General features: G+C 44.2%; 1 protein-coding gene across 4 annotated transcripts in view; it reads left to right on the forward strand.

Annotated features, from left to right (window-relative positions):
- CACNA2D3 (calcium voltage-gated channel auxiliary subunit alpha2delta 3) overlaps positions 1 to 24924 on the forward strand; it is a 1053043-nt gene that overhangs the window by 927612 nt on the left and 100507 nt on the right. For all 4 annotated transcript variants that reach the window (XM_049863210.1, XM_049863213.1, XM_049863211.1 and 1 more), the window contains 2 exons: positions 23113 to 23174; positions 24798 to 24842. In XM_049863210.1, coding sequence (XP_049719167.1) covers positions 23113 to 23174; positions 24798 to 24842 — 107 coding nt within the window. The remainder of the gene's footprint in view (positions 1 to 23112; positions 23175 to 24797; positions 24843 to 24924) is intronic.

Genomic DNA, 24924 nt, shown 5'->3' on the forward strand with positions numbered 1-24924 from the left:
CCATCTCAGAATCATCTCAGGCAAATCGCTAACCTCTATGAGCTGGAATTGACTTGACAGTGATGGGTTTGGTTTTATGGAGCTCTGGTTGCACAGTGGTTAAAGCACTTGGCTGCTAACCTAAAGGTCGGCAGTTCAAACCCATCAGCTGCTCCATGGGAGAAAAATATGGCAGTCTGCTTTCGTAAAGATTTACAGCCTTGGAAACCCTGGAGCAGTTCTACTTTGTCCTATAGGGTTGTTATGAGTTGAAATGGACTAGATGGCAATGAGTTTGGTAGTTCGGGTTTTATGAGCCTCTAAGGAGCCCTGGTGGTGCAGTGGTTAAGGACTCAGCTGCTAACCAAAAAGTCTGTGGTTTGAACCCACTAGCAGCTCCACAGAAGAAAGATGTGACAATCTGCATTTGTAGAGGTTGCAGCCTTGAAAACCCTATGGGGCTGTTCTACTCTGTCCTGTAGGATCACTCTGAGTTGGAATTGATTCAGTGGCAGCAGGTTTTTTTTTGGGGGGGGGGGGGTTTAAGGAGAGACCTGGTGGCGCAGTGGTTAAGAGCTCAGCTGTTTCCCAAAAGGTCGGAAGTTCGAATCCACCAGCTACTCCTTGGAAATCCTCTGGGGCGGTTCTACTCTGTCTTCTAGGGTTGCTATGAGTCTTTGAGTTGGAATTGACTTGACAGCAACAGGTTTGGTTTGGTTTGTGTGGCCCAAATGATTAAGTGCTTAACTACTAACTGAAAGGTTGGTGATTCAAACCCACTCAGAGTCCCCTTGGAAGAAAGGCCTGCTTCCGAAAGGCCACAGCCACGAAAGCCCCATGGAACGTGGTTCTACTTGGTAACACATGAGGTTGCCATGAGTGGGAATCAACTTGGCTGCAACTGGCTTGGTGTTTTTGGTTTACGAGCCTCTAGTTACTGGTCTGTGACATAAGTAGGTCGGGTTCAGGGGCCCACTCCACCATTCCAGTCCTAAACTTGTGCAAATCTACACATTTATGCCACAGCCAAGCGGACTGCACTGGAATCGGATCCTTTGCCAACAATCTAAACAAGTGGATTGGTTACTTATTTCAGACCTAATTGCGTTGTTAAGAAGGGATGAGGCAGCTTGAAGTATCTTCCAACATTGTTGGTCAGAGTCTTGGAAAAATTCAGAACTGGTTCTGAAGGGTCACGTGCCACAGAAGTGACTGTAGTCTATCTGCGACAGACACATTCTTTCAGATCCAAGATGGAAGATTTCTTTTGCTTGAAATTCTCTTATAAACAGGGTTCCCGCCAAGCTCATCTGGTTTGCTGTGCTCTGGGCAGAAGTAATTATTTTTACGAGGCATTATTCATGTCTAGTCTACCTACGGCCACCCCCAAGAATGTTTCGCGAGCTATTAAAGGCTTTATCAGGCACGCAGAGTCTCCAGCAGTTTCCTTTAGGGTAAAAGAAAAAGATTCCTCTTGAAGTCTACCACCTCCAAGGGCAATTTGCTGCCCATTTCAGGGCCATGCTAAGTGGTTGGCACCTGAAAAAAGGGCAAGGTCTTTTTCTTTCAAGTGCGGCCGGAAAATGGGAGTCAGAAGTGAAAGTAGGCAACCAGGAGAAGTATTTCCATGCAGCCAAGTTAGCTTTCTTGTTTTGTTGTGAGCTGGCAAACTTCAACATGCTCAAGCAATGTTTTGTCAAATTTCGTAAATGCTGAACGTGGCACCGGCCCAAATGAATGTAGCTGTTATTTTAGTGCTAGGAGAGATTTATTTTAATGTACAGATGCAGCCACTACAGAAAAAAAAAAAAAAAAAATTTTTTTTTTTTTTTTTTAACTACAGAGGCCCCTTTTCATCTACTGAGGGCTCCGTTCTCTGCTCTTTTACCCTCTGCAGCTCCCCTCCTCATTTGAAAGCACTGGTGTGTGCTGTGAAATTGCAGAGTGTTCCTTTTTTCCCTCTTCATCTCCCAAGGCACTGACAGTAATTGTAATTAAGATGCTTTGTGCAAGAAAAAGCAGTTAGTTTGCAAAGCTGGTCCACAGCCTGCCTGGAATTCAGAGACAAAGCTGCTTGATGGAAGAAAATGTGCCGGCTGCGGAGCCGACCTGTCCGAGCCCCGGATTCTAGCAGGGCAGCCCTAAGAGGTGTTTCCTGATCTAGGACCTCAGTTCTCTAGCCTTTGCTTAACTGCTTTGCTCTAAAATGGTAAATCCATCAGTGGAGCAGAGTCTCAGATACCAGTATCTTGCACCTTAATCAGGGCCAAAGTAAACGGGAAGGGGAGCGCAGAGGAAGCCATGGCGACATGTGAAGTTCGGCAGAGCCAAATCTATGCTTTCAAGGCAAGATGAGGACAAGGGGAGCCACAGACAGAAGGGGAGGGGAAAGCAGGGTGAGAAGGGAGAGGAATATTCATGGGACTCAGAGGCAGAGAAGGAGCCTTGGTGACGCAGAGGTTAAGAGCAGGGCTGCTAACTGCAAGGTGTTTGGCTCCAACCTGGCAGATCTGTTCCCTAAAGATTACAGCCTGGAAAACCCCTATGAAGCAGGTCTGCTCTGTCACATTGCATCACTATAGTCTAAATTGACTTGATGGCACCTAACAATAGCAACAACAAGCAACAGAGGGGGATCTGAAGTCAGGACATTTTTCGGTCCTATCCCACCCAACTCATGGCAACTTATAACGACCCTATAGGACAGACTAGAACTGCCCCATAGAGTTTCTAAGGAGCGCCTGGCAGATTCGAACTGCCAACTCTTTGGTTAGCAGCCATAGCACTTAACTACTATGCCAGCAGGGTTTCATATGGGGTCACTATGAGTGGTTTTTATCCCACCCAAGGCCCCCTTTTTAAAATAGGTTATAATATCTCCTTTACTATCCTGATATAAAAAATATATAACCTGTTTACCTACATGCTGTCAAAAAATCTGTGGATGGCTCCATCTAGGATATGGGGAGGTAAAAGGAGGGTAGTTTATCATAGGATAATATGTATCTTAACATGTAAGGGTCCTGGGCACACTTACAAGAGCACACTTAGAATGAAGTGGTCTGAAGCTCAGACTCGTTTGTGTAATGGCTATAAAGCTGCTGTATGGACGTCTCAACCACAAGCAACGCTGCCACGGGTGACAGGATTCTCTGAAATAGTAAAGTTTCAGGCAAAACGAAGTGCACTCGTCTGTCTGTTTCACAATACCGTAGTTACATTTCTAGAGCCTTCCATGCACAAACCATATTTTGTATTTGGATTTTAAGCCCCGATATGAATCAGGTGTTCCAGGCACATCAACACCAGCAGAGCACCTGGAACAGTGAGGGGCATGAAACTGTTCGTAGCAGACTGCCCTATGGATTGTCCCTGTGGGCTAAGGACAGGAGCAGCTTCCAGTTATTGTGACAACCAAAAACATCATTACAAACTTCCAGAACAGCCCCCTAGGGGGTGATGCAGCCCCATTGAGAACCAAGGGAGAAAATGGGCAACAGGCTTCCGAGTTAGGCTTATGGGCTCAAAACCCAGTTCCACCTGGTCCCAACAGCTGGGTAGCCTTGACTGTCCTGCACCTTATTTTTAAAATGAAGAAAACATCTTCTCCCCCATGAGATAGCTTAAAGGTTAAATAGGATAATCCAAGTTGGGTGCCTGGCCCGTAGTGGGCCCTTAGTTACTGCTCTTTCCTCTGTTATTAGGGCCGGCCAAGTGTATAGACGGCCTCCCACACTCTGTTATGTCCTCAGCCATTTCCTCCTGACATCGCCTGCCTTTTTAGAAAGGACGTTGTCTTTGTGACCCTTTAAAACAAAAAATCCAAACACATTGCTGTTGAGTCGATTCCAACTCATAGCAACCCTACTGGACAGAGTGAACTGCCCTATAGGGTTTCCAAGGAGCCACTTTTGGTTAGTAGCCGAGCTCCTAACTACTATACCACCAGGGCTGCTTTTGGACCCACTACCGGGTTTCCCAGGAGCCTTCCAGCCTCTTCGTCCCTCAGAGTGAGTTAACAGGTACCAAGGAGCTGGAGGCTTTGAGAGGCACAGTGAGTATCTTAGAAGCTCTTTTTGGCCTCCAGGAAACAGATCCATACACGAAAGTTGGAAAGAAAATATAAAATAAAAAGCAGAAACTTGTAAGAAAACATGGATTTACCAATCTCCTAAACAAATAGGGTACTCCAGTCTTTTCTACAGTGACGAGTTCATTAATTACATATTCTTTTTAAGTACTTTAAAGCAATTCTCTTTGATCAAGTCATTACAGATATTTCCTCCCTGCTTCTGCTTTGGAGTCGGAAAGATCTGGGTTCAATTCCTGGTTCCCTCAGAGTCCCTCCCAGCTTCCAGAACAAAAACTTCTATCCTCACTTCTCCAGCTTAGACATTCAGAAACCTCAGTGTCCTTAGTTGTCAGACAGAGGGGATGATGACAGTATCCACCTCATTAGATAACTACAAAGCTTCTATCAGATCTTGAGGTTTTATAAACTCTTAGCAGAGTTGGGAATGTTCTAGGCAGTTGAGATAATACCAGGTTGAGGTTCCTTACCTTCCCAGAACAAAACATGCAACCTGCCACAGTAATTGGAAGCCTAATGCCCATGGAGTTTACAAGGCTTAGAAAGAAACTGAGGTCCAGGCAAGGAGATGAAATTAATTTGGGGCCCCTGGTAGCAGGACCTCAGCACCTTGGTGGATAGGTTGGTGAGCAATGGTAGCACACCAGTCTTGGCCAAACTGTTGGGGACTCAGCCACAGGGAGATAAGACAGCTATGCATTATATTAATTACTGCATATATTTATAATGTGGGGCCCTGGTGTCACAGTAGTTAGAAGAGTTTGGCTGCTAACCAAAAGGTCAGCAGTTCAAATCCACTAGGGCTCCTTGGAAACTCTACGGGGCAGTTCTACTCTTGCTACGAGTTGGGGTCAACTCTACGGGAATGGGTTTGGTTACATTTATAACGTACATTTTTGACGCTGGGGGTGTGTGTGTGTGACTTTTAATGAATATTTACCACATGCCTGGCACTGTGCTAGGCTCATGATGTGTGTTAGCTCATTTTATTCTCACAACCATCCTGTAGGGTATGCGATACCCTGTTCCCATTGTACAGAGGAGGAATCTGTGAAGGTATAATGCTTGTCTATGAGGCAGGCAGGACTCAGGCCCAAGTTTGTTTTACATTTTCCAATCCAGACATAAGTACAGCTGGACTTCCGTATCTGTGGGTTCCACATCCGTGGATTCAACATGGATCCGTGGATAGAAAATAATTGAAAAAAAAATAAAGTTCTGAAAAGCAAAACGTGAATTTTCCACACAGTGCCGAGCCCTCCGCTGAATGCACGTGAGTGAAGCGCTGTGCAGTAGCCTCTGCCATCTCACGGGTCCTCGGTCTCCAACACTCCTTGTCTGAGCTTTGTTCGCCTCATTCAACTTTTATCTCCTTTGTTTGCTCCTTGAGTTGTGTGTACCCTTTGTTTCTGTGAAAAAATGGCTCCTAAAAAGCAATGAACTGGTCAAAGCCATTCCTCCAAGGTTAAGAGGGAGCGAAAAGTACTGTTTACATAGAAACAACTAAAATGGTGTTAAAACAAAAACCATATTAAGCCAATAATAGAAATTGAAGTTAATTTAATATACGATTGAAAATCGGGGAAATGTTTTAAGTATGGAGTCAAAAATGTTCCAAAGAAAATCTGTCACAGATCCTTATACTTCAGCTTATCGCTGGTAATTATACATCACCATGCAAATGGAGCCAGAATAGTGTTTACATAATAGCTGTTATTCCTAAAACACAGTGTTTAGTCTGACCTACACAGATAATTCTTTAAAAGAGCACACTGCTAGATATTAATTAACTAAACTACGGTTCTGTCGGAAGCCTGAGTTATCCTGGTGGGTGAGGATTTTCAGTGAATTTAGCGTCTCTTCCAGCTTTCTCCCGGGGCTAACCTGAGGCCTTTAATCATGCAGGCATTTCCTGAGTCACCTGAGTCCCAGGTGGTACCTGTCATCATCCAGGCGCAGGTCAGTCCACAGGCCTCCTCATTTCACCCCAAGGTCACCTTAGAGCAGTTCCCTGACTTTACTCTGACACACCTGCTTGGGCAGGGAAGCATTCTGCTGGGTGTCTGTGGTCTCTGGAAGGCTGTCTTCTTGCAGCAAGGCTGGGAGAGGAGAAGCTCCAGTGTCCTGCCGTTTCCCAGCCACTCCTGAGAGAGAAGTGTGGACCTGTAAAAAGAAACAAACCTGTTGCCATCGGGTTGATTCTGACTCACAGAGACCCTATAAGACAGAGTAGAACTGCCCCATAGGGTTTCCAAGGAGCACCTGGTGAATTCGAACTGCCAACCTTTTGATTAGTAGCCAAACTCTTAACCACCGCGCCACCAGGGCTCCGAGGAGTGAGGGGTGGGGGGATAATCCCCTCTGCTCTTCAGATAAGGAGCGCTGGTGGCATAGCAGGTAAGTACAGAAGGTCAGCAGTTCAAACCCACCAGCAGCTCTGCAGCAGAAAAGACATGGCGATCTGCTCCCGTAAAGATTATAGCTTAGGAAATCCTGTGAAGCAGATCTACTCCATAGGGTCTGTTGACTCATATAGGGTTGCTGTGACTTGGGATTGACTCCACAGCACACAACAAGCTCTTGGGATTTGACTCCGGATAGGAGCAATGAAGATTGCAGACCTGCTGGAGATCCTGGCACCCGTGTTCCTCTTGGTCTATCAGCCCCTTTGCTGCCCTTTGACTTCTCCCGCTCCAGTCCAGATAACTTCTCCTGTGCAGTCTGTTGAGGGGGCTAGGCGTAGGGTAAAGAGAAGAAGAACTGGTCCAAGCTGTTCCCATATTTTCTCTCTTTCCCTGAGATTCCTCAGGGCCTCAGCTTTTGAGATCCAAAAATCTAGAATTTACTCCTTTGTTCTCCGAGTTCCTCCAGCCTTCCCTTCTCTGAGGCCTTAAGCATAGAATGCTTTAGCTGAAGGAATGGAGAAGAGCCAGGGGGCTCCAGGAAGTTCTCTGGGAAGAAAAATGTTGGTAACAACTGTACTTCAAACTACTATCCCTCACAGAAAGCTTGAGAGGCAACTGATTAACTACCTAGTATTTTAAAAAAAAAAAAAAATCTGGAATACAGGCCCTTGCTTGTTCATTAATTCCTTCAAGTTTTATTGAATGCCACCAGTCCCAGTTGCTGTCAAGTCAGTTCCAGCTCCTGGTGACCCCATGTATGTCAGAGTAGAACTATGCTCCATAGGGTTTTCAATGGCTGATTTTTCAGAAGTAGATCACTGGCTCTTCTTTTGAGGCAATTCTGGGTGGACTCGAACCTCCAAACTTTTGGTTAGCAGCCGAACACGTTAACTGTACCACCCAAGGACTGTTGAGTGCTTACTGGGCACCAAATGTCCTTAGGGAACCTTTGTGGAATGGATAAAGGACTGAGTTGAATGACACTGAGACCAGGTAGCTTTGGTCACCATTAAGGCCCCTGTCTAGAAAGCGAGGTCTTGGCTATTGGCCCTGCTGAGAAGAATTTGGACTTTCCTGCCAAATTAGAAAAGGAAACGTCTGTCCCCAGCCTCACCCTCACCAAACACAGGGACCTGACCAGCGCAGCCTGTTCTGAAAACCTGTTCAGGGAGCCAGAGGAGAGAATCAGGTGTTGCCAAGCATGTATTTGGGAGCAATCACTTAATGACAGAAGATAGCTTTTCCATCCTCAACATCTGCCCGATTAAACTATGGGACAGACTGATGTCCTTCACTCTACAGCTTATTTCCAAATATTCTGAGGTCCTGAGATTCCAAGATGTTGGAGGAAAAAATAGCTTCTTGATTACTCACTCCAAAGTGCTGTTTGTCCCTCTCATTAATGCTCCCCTCCCCCTTCTTCTTTTCCTTCCCTGCTCATAATCGCCTTGTATGCAGCTGTTCTGTAAGGATCTACCTTGGGCCAGGTCGGCTACAGTCTACACATCTGCTACCCAGGTGTTTGACTTTGGAATGGGTATCTGGATGGCCAGAGATGATCAGGCCCAGTGACTTACTGGTTTTGCCTTTGCAGACTGCCTGGCTACGTGGGCACACTCAAAAGCACGTGGTCTTCCGTTGTCTGTTTCTGGTGTCATTGTCCTTTCCATATAGGATGAAATGGAGGTGCTGGATACAGATTAGAAGTGATAGTCTTGTTGAACCACCATCAAGAGGGAAATTCTGCTTATGATAAGCTGTCCCTAGAATGATCACCATTTTGTGTTTGAACTTCTTTGTTTTGTCCTGGTGGTTGTCTTGGAAAGTTCAGCTTCCTCACTTGCATTGGCCACACAGGTGGTCTTAGAATTCTTCAGATTCTTCATGCTCATTGCCAGTTTGGCTTTTTGCATGTGACCTGACATATTCTCCTCACCCTCCCTCTCCACCTGGTCACTAGGTCCTTAACCACCAGTTGCGATCAAGTTGACTTAGACTAATGGTGACCTCATGTGTGACAGAGTAGAACTGTGCTCCATAGGGTTTTCAATGGCTGATTTTTTGTTAGTAGATAGACAGGTCTTTCTTCCAAGGCACCTCTGGGTAGACTTGAACCTCTAACCTTTTAGTTAACAGCTGAGTGAGTTACCTGTTTGCACCATCCGGGGGTGCCCGCCGGGGGCGCCCGCTAGGTGCTAGTAAATTCCTATTCATCCTGTAGATCCCTTTCTTCACCTCCAGATGAGGTAATGTGCTCTCAGAGTAATCTTAAAGTAACAGCCCAATCGCCTCAATAAATCAGTCATCGTTTTCTGGAAAAGATAGAACCGATTTGAATATTCAGACAGTTGGTGCAAATATTCTGGGTTATCTAGATAAAGACATATGACTTATCCTGTTACTTCTAGTCTGCATTCTATCTGACAGACATAGCACTGAAAGAGAGAAAACTCTGTGAATAATTGACTGACATCACTCTCAGCGTAGCATCCAGCCATCCATTAATTTTTTTTTTGTAATTGCCCCTGTGCCAGGCACTTTTCTAGATACAGAAAATACAGCGGGAAACTTACCTCTTGGTCAGGTGGGGATGAGACACAATAAATAACTAATATGTAATAATAAGGTTGGAGCCCTGGTGGTGTAAATGGTTAACACACTCGTCTACTAACCAAAACACTGGTGGATTAAGTGCGCCCAGATGAGGCTCAGAGGAAAGACGTGGTAACCTACTTCCGAAAAATCAGCCATTGAAGACCCTTGGAGCAGTTTTACTCCGACACGCAGGAGGTCACCATGAGTCAAGGTTGACTCAAAGGCAGCTGGCGGCATAAAATAATGTCCAGTGTTGGTATATGTTAAAATCAGTGCTTATCAATAAACATACCAGGTTCTGACTTCTGACATGGCCATGAGAGGAGTCTGGGGATCAGGCAGAGTCCAGTTTACTGCCCACTGCAGAAGGGAGAGCTCCGCCTTGGCAGAGTCTCAGCAGTATCTCAGAAAGGGGAGGTGGAGGGGAGATTCAGAGGATTTGGCTTTCTGAGCTTAAGGGGTTTAAAGGTTTTCAACATGAGGATCTGATTAGGATTCTTTAAGATTGGTGGCCCTCTAGAGTCTTGATCGATCAACAGTTGTTTGGTAAGTGAGAAATTTCCCTAATTGAGCCGTCTGTTGTCATACAAGGGTGCTGTTTGATCAGTCTGTTATTCACATAAATCCATTTTGAGGAATCTTCTCAAGGAAACCATGAAGTATTTTTACTTGTTTACAGTCTAATCTTTCTGGGCAAGAATATTCTGGAACAAGTGATAAAGCCATGAAGGTCATGTTGAGGTAGGCAACCTTAGTTCTTAGTCCTGGTAGCTCTAAGCTACAGGATGCAGGCTGTCTCAGCGCTCACAGGATTAAGCAAGCAACAGAGGGAACCCCTGGCAATTTGGAGATGTGCAGTGTGACCCTGGCATAGGGTTGCCAGATTTAGAAAAAAAAAAAACACATATATATATGTATGTATTTTTTTATATATATATGGCAATCCTATCAGAATGCTATAATTTTTTCTTTTTTTTAATGAATTGCCTCTATATTAAAATCTAGGTTTTTCAGCATCTCCTGAAGTATCAGAATGTCTTGCAATGTCAAGACCATGTTGGCACAAGGCAACAGTTGGGCTGAACTGAGTTCTGCTGCTTCCTTTACACCAGACACAGGGTAATCGCCAATTCATGCTCTGGAAGGAGTTTGAGTTTGGGAGCTCTGGAACGGGCTCAGGCTCCCCTCCAGTGAGCTAGGGGTGTTTGGACAAGTCCCTGTCCGTCTCTGTGCCCAGAAGTATGAGCTTGAGGACCAGACAATCTGGAACCATCTCCCTGGCTCCCTTAGCTGTGTTGTTGTTGTTGGGCGGTGTTGATTTGATTCTGACTCATGGTGACCCCATGTGACAGAGTAGAACTGCTCCATAGGGTTTTCTTGGCTGTTATCTTTAGGGCAGCAGATTGCCAGGTCTTTCTCCTGTGGAGCCACTGGGTGGGTGGGTTCAAACTGCCAACCTTTCAGTTAGCTGCTGAGCACTTACTGTTTACTACACCAGGGCTCCTTCCCTTAGCAGTACCACGTGATATTTTAGAGCTGCTTTGCATGAAATATAGTTGAAAACATCGAAGAGGTGTTTGGCAATGTATGTGGCCATTCTGTTATGAGTTTTGAAATGTTTGGAAATTTGACCCTAATTTGGTTATAATCTCTTTGGTAGCTGTTACTAGGTGATGACCTAATAAGAAATTATTAGCTAGGGAGCTATAATTTGGAAGCGTATAATTTTGTTAATGGACATTGATTTTTGCAGGCCTGATTAAAATACAATGAAGCCCAAGGCTTAAATGTCTCATTCTGAAAGGTTGAAGGGTAGGAACTGAATATAAGAATGTATTGGCTTGAAAACTTTATTGAAATAATATTATTTGAAGAGTTTTGTGAGCATAAAATGATCTGAGTAAAAATTATTCAATGCCAGCTCCAGCAGCCTCGGAAAGCTGAGGGAATATAGGTTTCTTCAGATGAAGTCTGGAAAAGTACTTCTAGATTACCTCAAGGATGAAAAGAAAATTATTATTCCATTCCACAGCCCAGCTAATTCTTTTCAACATTGATCCAGTCAAGTAATTAGAACCCAAATGAAGGAAGCATTCATAATTGTCATTCATTCTATTTTACCCAAGGTGACTGTTCCAAAGGTCTGACAGGACAAAAACAAAGTGATTGTGAAAGAAATGTGTGGGCAAACGGATGGTGCCTTCCTACACACATTCCCTAGAGCCAGTCACAGACAGAAGGTAGGGATGGTTCCAAGTTAAAAAAGGCCTCCACAACTATGAGCCTTCAAAGAAGACCTTCCTCTATCGCGTTGTCAATCGAGTGATAACGTGAGCCCTGGTTTCCCTCCCCATCTCTCACCGCAAACATACATCATGTAGCTCTTTGTTATTTAAAAGCGTGTAGAGGAAAGTTCACCTCCCCCCCTCCACCACCACCACAGGGACTACTTCAGAAGTGAAATATGCGATTGGTTACAGGGTTATATCTAAAATACCTCATCCCTTTTATCATTGTATTTCTTCACTTGACATAGACTAAAGTGTGAGGTGTGTCTGCTGCTGTGAAAAAAAAAAAAAATTTTTTTTCCCGTAATTTCTGAAATAATACCATACCTTAGAGATTAATGTTCAGGCTTTACCAAGATTAAAATGACCAAATACTGCTTTGATCTAAATATTTTTCAAAAGGTTGTTGCTGATTGTTCTCCCTCCCCTGTAATCTTTTAAAAAAGCCTTTGGATTTGCCAGCCTGACACCCAGGGGGACGTGAACACAGCTGCCTTTTCTTCCCCCGCGTCTTCACGAAGATACTCTGTTCTCAGTTTCACCCAAATTAGTCCCAGGATTTCAATTGTCTTTTGTGTCCAACATTCCATCATGCAATTCATTAAAATCTTCACATGAAATATTTAACAGATGAGTTATGTCCTAATTCACATTACAGTTTTAAATTGTTATTCATGTGGTAAGTCATTTATCCTGGACATGAGCAGACCTCTGGAGTGGGTACATGTTTGATGTGAGGAAGGTTAGGGTTCTTTTCTTCAACTCTCCAGAACAGTGGCCTTATTCCAAACCCTGGGTTAATCGTGAAATAGTCCAAAGAAGTGACATTCAGACTCGTTGTTAGTTCTACTTGCAATTAACTGTTTTGAAAACAAACAGAAGAAAACATTTAAACAAATGTGGTTTGGCTGACAGGTATTACGTTTGACCGTTAATTCAGGCAAGTTGGAGTCCAAATGTGCCAGGCCTTGTTACTATCACGGCTAGCAGTCTTTGCCATTGTACTCAGTGGAATGAAAATGCAGGGACTCTATCAAAGAGGAACTAAGGGCAGCGTGGAGGAGATTAACCAGGCCTTGTGAAAATAGCCACTACCCTGCTTGAGAAATGATATGACCAGTAAGGAAGCTGGATGAGATATTGTACCAAAACCCATTGCTGTCGAGTCAATTCCAACTCATAGCAACCCCATAGGACAGAATGGAAGCCCCATAGGGTTTTCCTAATTTTAGGGAAGCAGACTGCCACATCCTTCTCCCGAAGAGCCACAGGGAGGTTTGAACCACCAACCTGTGGGTTAGCAGCCGAGCTATTCCTTGAGATAACACATAGCAAGCGTGTATTTGTACATCTTGGGGTTTTAAGAATACTTGTTCTACTTCTAAGAAATGAAACACAGGGAAAATTCTTAGGAGGTATTTTTTATTTACTTGTTATAGTTTTATATTTTATCCTGTCCCTACCTGTGGATTCGAATCTGCTAGAAGAAAACTCCTGTTTGTGGCCCAGCCAGAGCAGGGCAGCTCTCTGCCTTTCTGTCTGTGCGCTCAGAATGAGATGATAACTGTCTATGTGGTGCCAGTAGTTAACCACTGAGAAGCTCTCTGGCCAGGAAGCCTGGCTGATGAGCCCGTGGGGCTGATGGTACCAGTGTTGGGGAGAGTAATATTTTTGGAGTCTGTACTCTGACCTGTCTGGCCGTGTTCAGATTACGTACAAATGACCAGAATCCCAGAAGGGTCAGGGGCCAGGGTTTGAATGGTGGAGGGCATCTTTCATTAATTCTGAAGGGGAAAAAAGAAAAAAAAAAAAAATCCACATCAAGAGCTGGCTCAGCTCAGAGAGAATCATCACCTGTTTTCTGCTTCATTTGCCAGAGCAGACATGGTCTTTTTCCTCTTTTTGGTGTCGTGATTTTGTAAAGTGTTTGTCTGCTGATACTACACCTTCAAGAACATTTCTTGCAGTGGACAGTTAGAATTTGTCACGGATAAATCTTGTGCTCAGTCTCAACATGTTGCTGTGGAAGATATATTGTTGTTGTTGTCAGTTGCGGTCCTATCGGCTTCCTCATATCGGCTTCAACTCATGGCAATCACACATACAACAGAATGAAATGTTACCTGGTCCTGAGCCATCTTCACGATTGTGATTAGGCTTAAGTTCATTGCTATAGCCACTGTGTATTTTGAGTGCCTTCCATCTAGAGGGTTCGTCTTCCAGCACTATACTGGACAATGTTCTGTTATGATCCAAAGGGTTTTCGGTGGCTGGTTTGTGGAAGTGGGTCCCCGGGCCTTTCCTCCTGGCCTTTCTGAGTCTGGAAGCTCCACTGAAACCTGTCTGCCATAGGTGACCCTGCTGGTATTGGAAATACCAGTGGCAGAGCTTTATAACAGCATGCGTCATAGCAACAGGTGAGCCACCAAAGCATGACAAACTGACAGACAGGTGGTAGGTGAACGATACACTTAGCGTAAAATATAAGAATAAGGAATAAAAGCTCTGGGAACAAATAATAACTTGAGTACCTATAACATTATTGACCTTTCAGAGCATTTTAATACACACTCTTCTAGTGAATATCATAAAATCACCTGTTCCCCAGTGATTCTCTTCGGAAGCTGGCACCAGCGTGATTCTCTGTGCAGAGACAGAGAGGCAAAGTGACGTACCCAGGAACATACGGCAGTAGTCTTAGAAACAGGGCTTACAATCAGTGTTCCTGGTAACAACTTTTCCTGGTTGTAATTCATTGTTGCTCATTGGTGGTGGCAGCCCAGTTCTGTCCTCTGGATGAGCTCTGTGTACATGTGACCACGTGTGTATGGCTCAAGGATTGGGCAAGTAGAGGTAGGGGTGTTTGTGTGAGTTTGTATGCCAGACCTGGTGTGCACTATTTTACAAACTGGATTTGGGCTCCTGAGGCATGTTGCAAGTTGAGGCCAAGCCCACAGAAAACTATTTCTAAATGAATACAATATGAAAAAGTTATTTCATTTCTAATTTCACATGTAATACTGTTATTTGGCAAGTTTCGTATTACACTTGAATGCATGTCTATTAACGTGATATGAGATGCATGCGTGATTTCATCTTGAATGTATTTGAATATAACAGCACTGGAAATGTAATTTGTATTCTCAAATTTTATAAAACAAAATAAATGAATCTTGAGGGTGGTAGCCACGTTGCGCATATTGCATTGATTTCTTTGGGTTTCTCTCAAACTAATTACCCACTTCCCCTTTCAAATCCAGGTCCTCTCCCGCTGGCCTAGACCCTGTACACCTAAGTCATCCTCATTCCTTCCACCTCCAGGGAGCGGGGAGCGGGCCGCACGGACAGGTCTCTGGGGAGCTCTATCTTCTGTCCTTAAGGAAAAAAGCACAAGCATCCAGCCCCTCTCTGTGCACTTCTCCATCTGGTCTTCTCTAGCCCTCCGTCATCACTGACCAGTTGTGCTGTCCAGTAGACCTCTCTGCAGTGATGGAAGTGTTCTAGAACTGCACGGTCCAGGACAGTAGCCACTACCCCCACGTGACTACTGAGTGCCTGAAATGTGACTAGTGCGAATGAGGAACTAAGCTATTAATTGTATTTAAATTTAATTAATGTAATTGTCACTTGTGACTAGTGGCCACTGATTTGGACAGCATAGGATCAGTGCCTCTGAGGTCAGCTCCCTTTCCCCAGATCCGAGTGCAGCGTTCATTGATGTTCTATACATCAAATGGTCTGTAAGTTTTGGTCCTTGGATGACCCCCTGGTCTGTCAGCTCCCAGCATGCTAAAGTGTGAGCCTCTCGTCTATGAGTTGGGTGCCCTCCCCAGCCCCGACCCACGCTGTCACATTCCTCACCTCTTAATCTCACTCAAGGGAGCCCTAGTGGCGTAGTGGTTAAGAGCTCAGCTGCTAACCGAAAACGTCGGCAGTTCGAATCCACCAGCTGCTCCTTGGAAACTCTGTGGGGTAGTTCTACTCTGTCCTGTAGGGTTGCTATGAGTTAGAATTGACTCAAAAGCAATAGGCTTGGGTTTTTTGGTTTTAATCTCACTATACAGGCTGCTTATCACATAATAGTTTTGTGACAGGCATGAAAGCAAGGGGTGGTGGGGAAAAAGGAAAGGAAAAGGGAAAAGGAAAGGAGTGGTAAGTAGTTAGGACAGAAGTTAGAAAGTCGGGGAAAAAGGAATTCTGGAAGCGAAGGTGGAAGGAAGATACTTCATCGATGGTCTGTGGTCTGCGTTGGCCAACTGAAGATCTGTACTCAGGCCCTCTTAGGATATTGAGTTACAGGAACAGTCACCTTAATAATTCAAACCAACAAGAGATGTCAGTGTTCTGGGTGCCTGAATATGTGTATGTGAAAACTTTCTGGAACTGTTTGGGATGACAGTTCTCATAACAATGAAGTGATTTTATTGTTCTGGAGGCTTCCAAAGACCATTCCAGTATCATGGGGTCACTGTCCCAAGAGGCTCATCCAGTGTTGGCACTTTGGGAATGACCCTGAGGGATAACAGTCCTCTCTGGGTCTACTCCACTCCTGGGAACTGAGTGAGGTACTACCAGATGCTGCTTCAACCCTTTAGAACCCTAAACAAAAGAAGTCAGTTCGCTGGAGCACTCCCTGATGTTCGCTGATGTTGAGTAGATTCTGACTCATGTGCTGCCTCCTGGATCTTTATTTAAAAGACTTGCATAGATGGCACAATGGTTAAGTGCTTGGCTGCTAACCAAAAGGTCAGCAATTCTAACCCACCATCAGCTTTGTGGGAGAAAGACCTAGCAATCTGCTCCCATAAAGATTACAGCCTAGGAAACCCTATGGGACAGTTCTACTTTGTCCCATAGGGTTGCTACGAATTGGAATCACCTCAGTGGCACACAGCACAACGTGTGTGCATGCACATGGGTGCGCACATGCATGCACATAACTGCTAGGTGCCTTCAAGTCGGTTCCAGCTCATAGTGACCCTATAGGACAGAGTAGAACTGCCCCATAGGGCTACCAAGGAATGGCTGGTGAATTTGAACTGCCAACCTTTTGGTTAGTAGCCCAGCTCTTAACTCCTGTGCCACTGGGGCTCCTCTGCATACACACATACACGACTAGATCCCAGGAAAGAGTAAACTGGAATTATGTAACAGGGATGCTGTGTCTGTCCTAGAGAGGAAGAGTCCTGGCAGGGAGCCCTGGACCATTTGTAATCAGATGGGAGTGAGGAGGCCCCCAAACTCCAGAGAAAATATGTTGATGATTTTCTGGACTGTCTAAAAAATTTCAAACCCAGGGATGGTATTTTTATTTTCCGTACACCCTCCTTGGGACTTGGGTTTCACTAAAGCATTTTCTGTCCTTGTTTTCCTTATGAAATTAGCAAGACTGACTTAAATCAGAATATACTGTTATAGTTTGACATGTTGTCAAAAGAACAAAATAGATGGGCATGACAAATATCTCAGGTTCCGTTTGGGACGTAGGAAGGGTAGGGGAGGAGAATGGAACTTGCTGAAGTAGCCATGTTTTCTCTGATAAAGGATGAAGGCAAAAAACAAAAAAACACTTGGAACAAAAGAGAGAGAACTAGCAAAAGGAAGCGAAATTTCTGAATAGAGACAGCCATAGGATGCTCTTAAACGTTTTTGCTTGTTCCTTTGTTTGGAGTTTTTTGTTGTTGTTGTTCGTGTGTGTGTGTGTGTGTGTGTGTGTGTGTGTGTTTGCATTTTAAATCGTTTTCATGTTTAAGAACCAGTTGCCACGTAGTCAGTTCTGACTCATAGCAGCCCTGTAGGACAGAGCAGAGCTGCCTTACAGTGTTTCCAAGGAGCGACTGATGGATTTGAACTGCCGACCTTTTGTTTAGCACTGGCACCACCAGGGCTCCTCCTTAAGAGATACTTAACCAGATGCTCCAAGTGCCTGTGGTGGCTGCCCAACTCATCTCACCCTGCTGGTCTCCCACCGTGCAAGCCCTTTTCCTACAAAGCTTTCGGAGTGGACTTTCTAAAAGTATAGATCTGATCCTGCCCCTTCTCAAAAATTTTCAAAGGCTTCTCATCACCTACAGCAGATGTCAGCATCTTTTTTCGGTAAATGTCCAGATAGTAAATATTTTAGGCTTGGTGGGCCATACCATCTCTGTTGCAGCTACTCAGTTCTGCTATTGTAGCTGTAAACAGTATATAAACAAATGAGCGTGGCTGTGTTCCATTAAATTTATTTAACAAAAGATGCTAGATTTGGCCTGCGGGCCATGGTTTACAGACCCCTGGTCTACAGACACTAGTCACATGCCCTGGCCTGACATTCAAGATCTTTTACCATTTGACCTCATCCTGTACAACCAAGTCCCCCACTCCCATTCCTCCTAAATCTCGGAATACACAGTGGTCTTTAAAAAGGTGCCATCCCTCTACCTGTGTTGTTTCCTGAGTTTGGATTGCCATCCTTCCTTGGTTCTTATGTTTTATGTGAGTCTAATCTTCATGGCTTATCTTTCACAAAGCTCCCGTCAACCCCCCAGGTGTCTGTACTCCAACAGTCCTCTCCTTTTGTCTCTGATGAAGTTTTTCATCATGTAGCTACCATGTTTGTACGTTTGCTCAACCAGACGTGGAGGGGCTTGAGAAAAGTGTGCTCTTATTTCTCTCGGTACCCAGCTTGGAGCTCAGCAAAGATAAGGCCCTGGAGCCAGTGGTCCTGAAGTTGACCCACCAATGGGACTCTGTTTCTTTTGTTTGTACAGAAGTATCTTAATCTGTAGGTGAAAATACTGCAAACCTAGATGTGCGGTGGGAAGCCAGGGGCCAGAATTGCTGGAAGAAGTTAGAGGATAACCAGCAAAAGCACAACCAGGTCAAAACAGAGCAGACCAGTTGCATCCAGGACTGTCTAGGAGCCCTCTGGGAACGGCCTCTTGCCCGGATCAGGGGAGTGAGTGAGGAGCGGCATTTAGTTTGGGGCATCAGGACCCAGGAGAGGATGCAGCCTGCTGGAGGGAGATCAGAGAGAAGCAGCCCGCATGATTAATGGGATGGAGGGACTGACTCATGTGCAAAGATTAAAGCACTTCAAGGAGCTGGTGTGTAGGACCAAAAGGGGCAGATGATAGCAGTCTCCAAATATGTGAGATGGATAAACACCCAGGGGGGAGCAGCTAGCTTCATTAGGGAGGTGAAACGGAGGCTCCACAGAGGTTGGGAGGACTGCTCAGAAAGGACGGGCAGTTGAGGGGAAGCTCTTTCTGATGGAGGAGTTCAATAGATGATGGATGGCCAGGGGAAGCTCTGGGCTGTTGGAACTGGAAGCACCATGGAAAGGTCACCATGGGGTGACTGTTTTGGGAAAACCTCTGTTTTTATACTGTAAGGCCCAGCAGCCTGCCATGGCTCTTGACCTTGGCCCTGAGTGGTGGCCTCAGAATCACTCTCTGACTCCCAGCCTGAGGCAAGCTGGCTGGGGAGGACTTAGGAGTGGAGAGACAGAGAGAGAGGCACACACAGAGGGAGACAGATAACCTTATTTCCACTCTCCTCTTAGATGCCAAGTATTAGATGTCACAATTTTGCTCTGAAGTCATGTTTCTACCACCCCCTCCCTGTTTTAGAAGAGCCCTGGTGACACAGTGGTTAAAATGCTCGAATGCTAACTGAAAGGATGAGGGTTCAAACCCACCAGCTGCTCCACAGGAGAAAGATGTGGCAGTCTGCTTTCATGAAGATTTACAGCCTTGGAAACCCTATGGGGCAGTTCTACCCTGTCCTATAGAGTCGCTATGAGTCGGTACCCACTCAATGGCAGTGGAGTGGGGCTTTCTCCCTATTTTTGGTAAAAATCAGAGATACTCGTGCTAAGCCTCTTGTTGAAACAGGGCTTACACTCACCCTCTGCCTGCTGGTAGACCTCACCAAACCCAGCCACCGCCCTGGCTTCACGGGTTCCTTGACTGGCATATCCCCAACAGGAATAGGAAAGGGATATGAGATTTCGGAAGATGAGTTTTACCTGAAGTCAGTAAACAGCCCTCAAGCCCCAAATCGGCTTTCTTACAGTATTCTCTGAAATTTGCTCCAAGCCAAGAAGGAAAAGCTTGTGTAAAAGGCTGACCAGGTGATCCAGCATGAGAGTAGAGTCGTTTCAGTAGCCAGTTGACTAAGGACTATAGAGCAGTGATTTCAACCTGGGTGCACATTAGAATCATCTGGGATGCTTTTAAAAATAGCCAATGCTGGCCCCACCCCCAGAGCTTCTGATTTAATTGGTCTTGGGGGGCAGGAGAGAGGCACCTAGACATCAGGATTTTTTCTTCAAATTCCCCAGGTGATTGTAATGAACCACAAGGAGCTCTTTATTTGGGTGTGATTATAATTCATATGAATGTTACTTCTCCATCTTTCTCTGATGTTGTTGTTAGGTGGCGTTGAGTTGATTCCAATTCATAGCTGCCCCGTGTACGACAGAATGAAACACGGCCCGGTCCTGCTTGTTCTCACAATCATTGCTATGTTTGCGCCCATTGTTGCAGCCACTGTGTCAATCCATCTCATTGAGGGTCTTCCTCTTTTCCCCTACCCTCTACTTTACCAAGCATGATGCCCTTCTCCAAGGACTGGTCCCTCCTAATAACATGTCCAAGGTATGCAAGATGAAGTCTCACTATCCTTGCTTCTAAGGATCATTCTGGCTGTACTTCTTCCAAGACAAATTTGCTCTTTCTACTGGCAGCCCACAGTATATTTAGTATTCTTTGCCAACATCATAATTCAAAGGCATCAGTTCTTCTTTGGTTGTCTTTATTCATCGTCCAGCCTTCGCATGCATATGAGGCAATTGAAAATATCATGGCTTAGGTCAGGCCCACCTTAGCCCTCTAGGGGACATCTTTGCTTTTTAACGCTGTAAAGAGATCTTTTGCGGCAGCTTTGCTCAATGCAATACATAGTTTGATTTCTTGACTGCTGCTTCCATAGGTGTTGATTGTAGATCTGAGTAAAATGAAATTCTTAACAATTTCAGTCTTTTCCCTGTTGATCATGATATGCTTATTGGTCTAGTCATGAGGATTTTTTTTATCTTTATATTGAGGTGTAATCCATACTAAAGGCTGTAGTCTTTGATCTTCATCGGTAAGTGCTTCAAATCCTCTTCACTTTCACCAAGTCAGGTTGTGTCATCTGTACGTCACAGATTGTTAATGCATGTTCCTGCAATCCTGATGCCGCATTTTTCTTCATATAGTCCAGATTCCGGATTATTTGCTGAGCGTACAGATTGAATAAGTACACTGAAAGGGTATAACCCTGACGCACACCTTTCCTGATTTTAAACCACACAGTCTCCCCTTGGAGCCCTGGTGGTGCAGTGGTTAAGAGCTCAGCTGCTAACCAAAGGTCAGCAGTTTGAATTCACCAGCCGCTCCCCGGAAACTCTCTGGGGCAGTTCTACTCTGTCCTGCAGAGTCGCTATGAGTCGGAATTGACTCAAGAGCAATGAGTTTGGTTTTTTTTTTTTTTTGTATCCCCTTGTTCTGTTCAAATGACTGCCTCTTGGTCTACGTACAGGTTCCACATGAGCACAATTAAGTGTTTTGGAATCCCCACTCTTCATAATGTTATCCATAATTTGTTATGATCCACATATTTGAATGCCTTTGCATAGTCTGTAAAACACAGGTAAACATTTTTCTGGTGTTCTCTGCTTTCAGCCAAGATCCATCTGACATTGGCAATGATATCCTTCACTCCAAGTTCTTTTCTGAATCTAGCTTCAATTTCTTTCTCTGTAATTGTGACTAGAATATCATTTGAAAGGTTAAAAAAGAAAAAAAGCAAACATTTAGCAATTATCTGCGTACTCAGTACCTTGCTGAGGGAAGGAACATAATGGGAAGCAACAATGGTCCCTGCCCTCAGGGAGCTTATGGCCCAGAGGAAGGAGACCACTCATGGCATAGCAGGATAGGCTGAAATGGGTTACTCCCATTCTGTGTTTTGTAGCCAGGATTAGCTCTAGTCTTAGCCTACAGTCTGAAATTACATGTCCAAAAAGAAGGTAAGTCCGTAAAGCCAGCATACCAGTAACGATTCAAGTAGGGGGCCCCAACATGGTGGCACATGAGGTTTTAAGAGTATATGAACTACCATAAGACCCAGCAATCCCACTCACAGGTGTATACCAAAAACAATAAAAATAAAAAATTGAAAACAAGTGTTCAAACAAAAACTTGTACAGAGATGTTCATAGTAGCACTACTTGCAGTAGCCAAAAGTGGAAACAATTCAGATGTGCACCTGCCGATGAGTGGATAAACAAAATGTGGTATGTCTACACAATGGAATATTATTTAGCCATGAAAAAGAATGAAATGCTTATGCATGCGACGACACGGATGAACCTTGGAAACATTATGCTAAGTGAAAGAACCCAGAAACAAAAGGCCACATATTGTTTGATTCCATTTATACCCAATGTCCAGAATAGGCAAATCCATAGAGACAGAAAGTAAGTTAGTGGTTTCCAGGGGCTGGAAGGACACAGAGTGAGGAGTGACTGCCTAATGGGCACACGTTTCCTTTCAAGGTGAAGTGGTTGTACAGCAATATGAATGTACTAAATGCCACTGAATTTTATACTTTAACCTGGTTACAATGCTGTATTTTATGTTTTATGTAGTTTACCACACTAAACCAAACCAAAGAGTATATGAGCAAACTTTCTGGAAAAAAATTTTTTTTTTTTTTTTGATGAATGTTATTGCTTAGGTTGAAGTTACTATAGGTGTTTAAGTAAAGAAAAAAAAAATGAGTGATGTGGAAAGGGAAATAATACGGGCGGTATGTGGACGTGGCGGGAATTGGGGAGGTTGCGTGCAAAGGACAGAGGTGTCGCTGGGCAGGTGCTCTCCCCCAGAAGCCCAGTGTTCCCTGCAAATGGTCTCGTTCTCTCTTTCCAACTCTCCTGAAGTTTTCTTACCATCCCGTGGGCTCTGTGCCCTGACCAGAGTGCTTTCTGAAGCAGTGTCTATGGTTCCTTTGTCCTGGCTTTGTGGAGAGAAATACTGTGAGCGTGTTCATGGAATAGTTCTGAGGTTCCGCCAGATTCCAAAACTTCAAGTCACTGTCTGATCCCTCTTTCCTTTCTGTTTGCTTCTCTCACTAGCACTTAGCGTTCAGCATGACTTTAGAAGGCATCTTTGCAGTCAGCTACCTGTGTCATTTCCCCAGTGTTCCAGGGGACTGGGGACCAGCCACATCACAGCGAAGCAACGACACCCAAATGCTAGCCTCAGAACAAGTATTTTTCAAATCTTCTGTCTCAAAAACACACATGTAGTACCTGTTTCAGACACTCAAGTTCATAGACTAGTTAGGAACAAACTGGGAACAAACAGTAATCTTCCATTTTTTTTTTTTTCATTCCTGTTTTCAGCTTGTGTGGAAATGTTGGGGGGAGGGTGGCCACAGGTGTATGAATTTTAGAAACACTCTGGTGACATATCTCCAAGGAGCCATCTGCACTGTGCCCAGCTTGCTCTATAGCAAAAATTCTATGAGTACAAGTAACCTTGAGAATTCCTCACCTGCAAGGTAAAACATCTCAGTGTACGTTTCACTGTAAATTTCTTTTTAAGTGTTCTTATCTGATGTTCTTACATCACCTTCTTGCCGTGATGGATAATTTTCAACGAAAACCTTAAATGGTTGTGTAACAAGATCTGTAATACCTTGTTTTATTTATAATTTGTCCCAGCTGTAGGCATTCAGATGAAACTTGAATTTTTCCAAAGGAAGTTCTGGACTGCCAGCAGACAGGTAAGCTACAATCAGCGTACTAAAGCGTTAGCGACACTTATTATACAGGTGTTCACATGTGGATACCCACAGCCTAAAAGTGCCGGATTTTTGATGACTGTTTGTAAAATGAACTGCTGGCTGCTGGGATTACCCTTCATTTCGCTGCAGAATAAAGGGCTGTCAGCGTGTTAAACGCCACATGCTGGGCAAAGCAGAGAATTTGCTCCTAAGAGGAATTTTAATTGTGAAATCAAGATAGTAAATTTCAGAGAAGTATTTCCTTTAAATACTGGCATTTGTGAGATTTTCATAGTGGCTTTTTCCTAATCTCATCGTGATGCCTGGTTAGTTATTTGTGCATCACAGTTTTGAAAATTTTTGCATAGTTAGATTATTTGAAGTATTCATTTGCCTTGCGTGGCTAGAGGGCTTCTCTGAGCTATTCTGCCTTGAGAATCTGGGACACTTTCTTTCCCTTTGCCGTGTTCTCTGTGCTAAGTAATCTCAGGAGTATTTATTAATTGATTTGGCAGAAATGGCAACTGGTAAATTGCCTCCATCTCTGTGCGATGGGTAAGCAGCTGCTAACAAAAAGGTTAGCGGTTTAAACCCACCCAGAGGCTCCATTGGATGAAGATGCGGCAATCCGCTCCCGTAAAGCTTACAGCCTAGAAAACCCTATAAGACAGTTCTGCTCTATCAGATGGGGTCGCTATAGGTCAAAGTCTGCTTGACGGCACTTACCAACAACAGCCCAATTTTGAACATTGGAATCATTTCTTAAATTAAGACACTTTAAGAACTTTAAGAACCTGTAAAATACGAACACAGACAGGAATTTTTTAAAAAGTCATTAAGAGTTAATTAAAATTAAGCGATTATATTTCTTGTTACCAAAAGATTTGAGATCTTAAAAATGTATTATCAATATTGAGTAACAGTGTAAATTAAAACAGATTAAAAAAAAGAACAAGGCAGAAAAATTGTTTTATTGTTTATATTACTATTTGGAATTGATATTGACTCAGGAGTTCCTAGATGGCACAAAGGGTTAAGTACTGGGCAACTAACTGAAAGGTTGATGGTTAAAACCTACCCAGAGTTACCTGGGAAGAAAGGACTGACAAGAAAGGACTGCTTCTGGAAAGTCGCAACCATGAAATCCCTGTGGAGTGCAGTTCTACTCTGAAACACATGGGGCTGCCATGGGTCAGAATCAACTCAAAGGCAACTGGTTTTATTTATTCTAGAAAGGGCAGGCAGGCAAGACTCATCTGGGAACATTGCCCTTGGATGAAATTTGGGATTTGCACACTGTATTTTACGCTAATAACGCGCACCTTCTATGTTTGTTGGCTAACCCATGAGGCATTTTCATAAGTTCTGCTATGCCAATTTTTTTTTTTTTACATGTTGCTGTAAAAAAAAAAAAAAAAAAAACTGGCATAGCATGCTTATGAAAATACCTCACAAGGTGGGAGGGCAGGGTTGGCAAACAAAGGTAAAAGGCTCATGTCATTTTCATAAAAATAACGGGGACAGGTGATGACCTTGATAGCTTGTGCTTGTGTAGCTAAGAACCCAGTCGCAGTCATAGCCGACATGAATATGACGTATTTCCCCTTGCCTCTTCCCACACAGTGTGCCTCTCTGGATGGCAAATGCTCCATCAGCTGCGATGATGAGGTAAGATAACCTCCTACCTTGGTTTGCCATGACCAAGGGAAGCTGACTGACCTTTCTCACAAACGGAATGCCACTATAAATG

The sequence above is a fragment of the Elephas maximus genome, chromosome 20 (genome assembly GCF_024166365.1).
Source record: "Elephas maximus indicus isolate mEleMax1 chromosome 20, mEleMax1 primary haplotype, whole genome shotgun sequence".
NCBI classification, from domain to species: Eukaryota; Metazoa; Chordata; class Mammalia; order Proboscidea; family Elephantidae; genus Elephas; species Elephas maximus.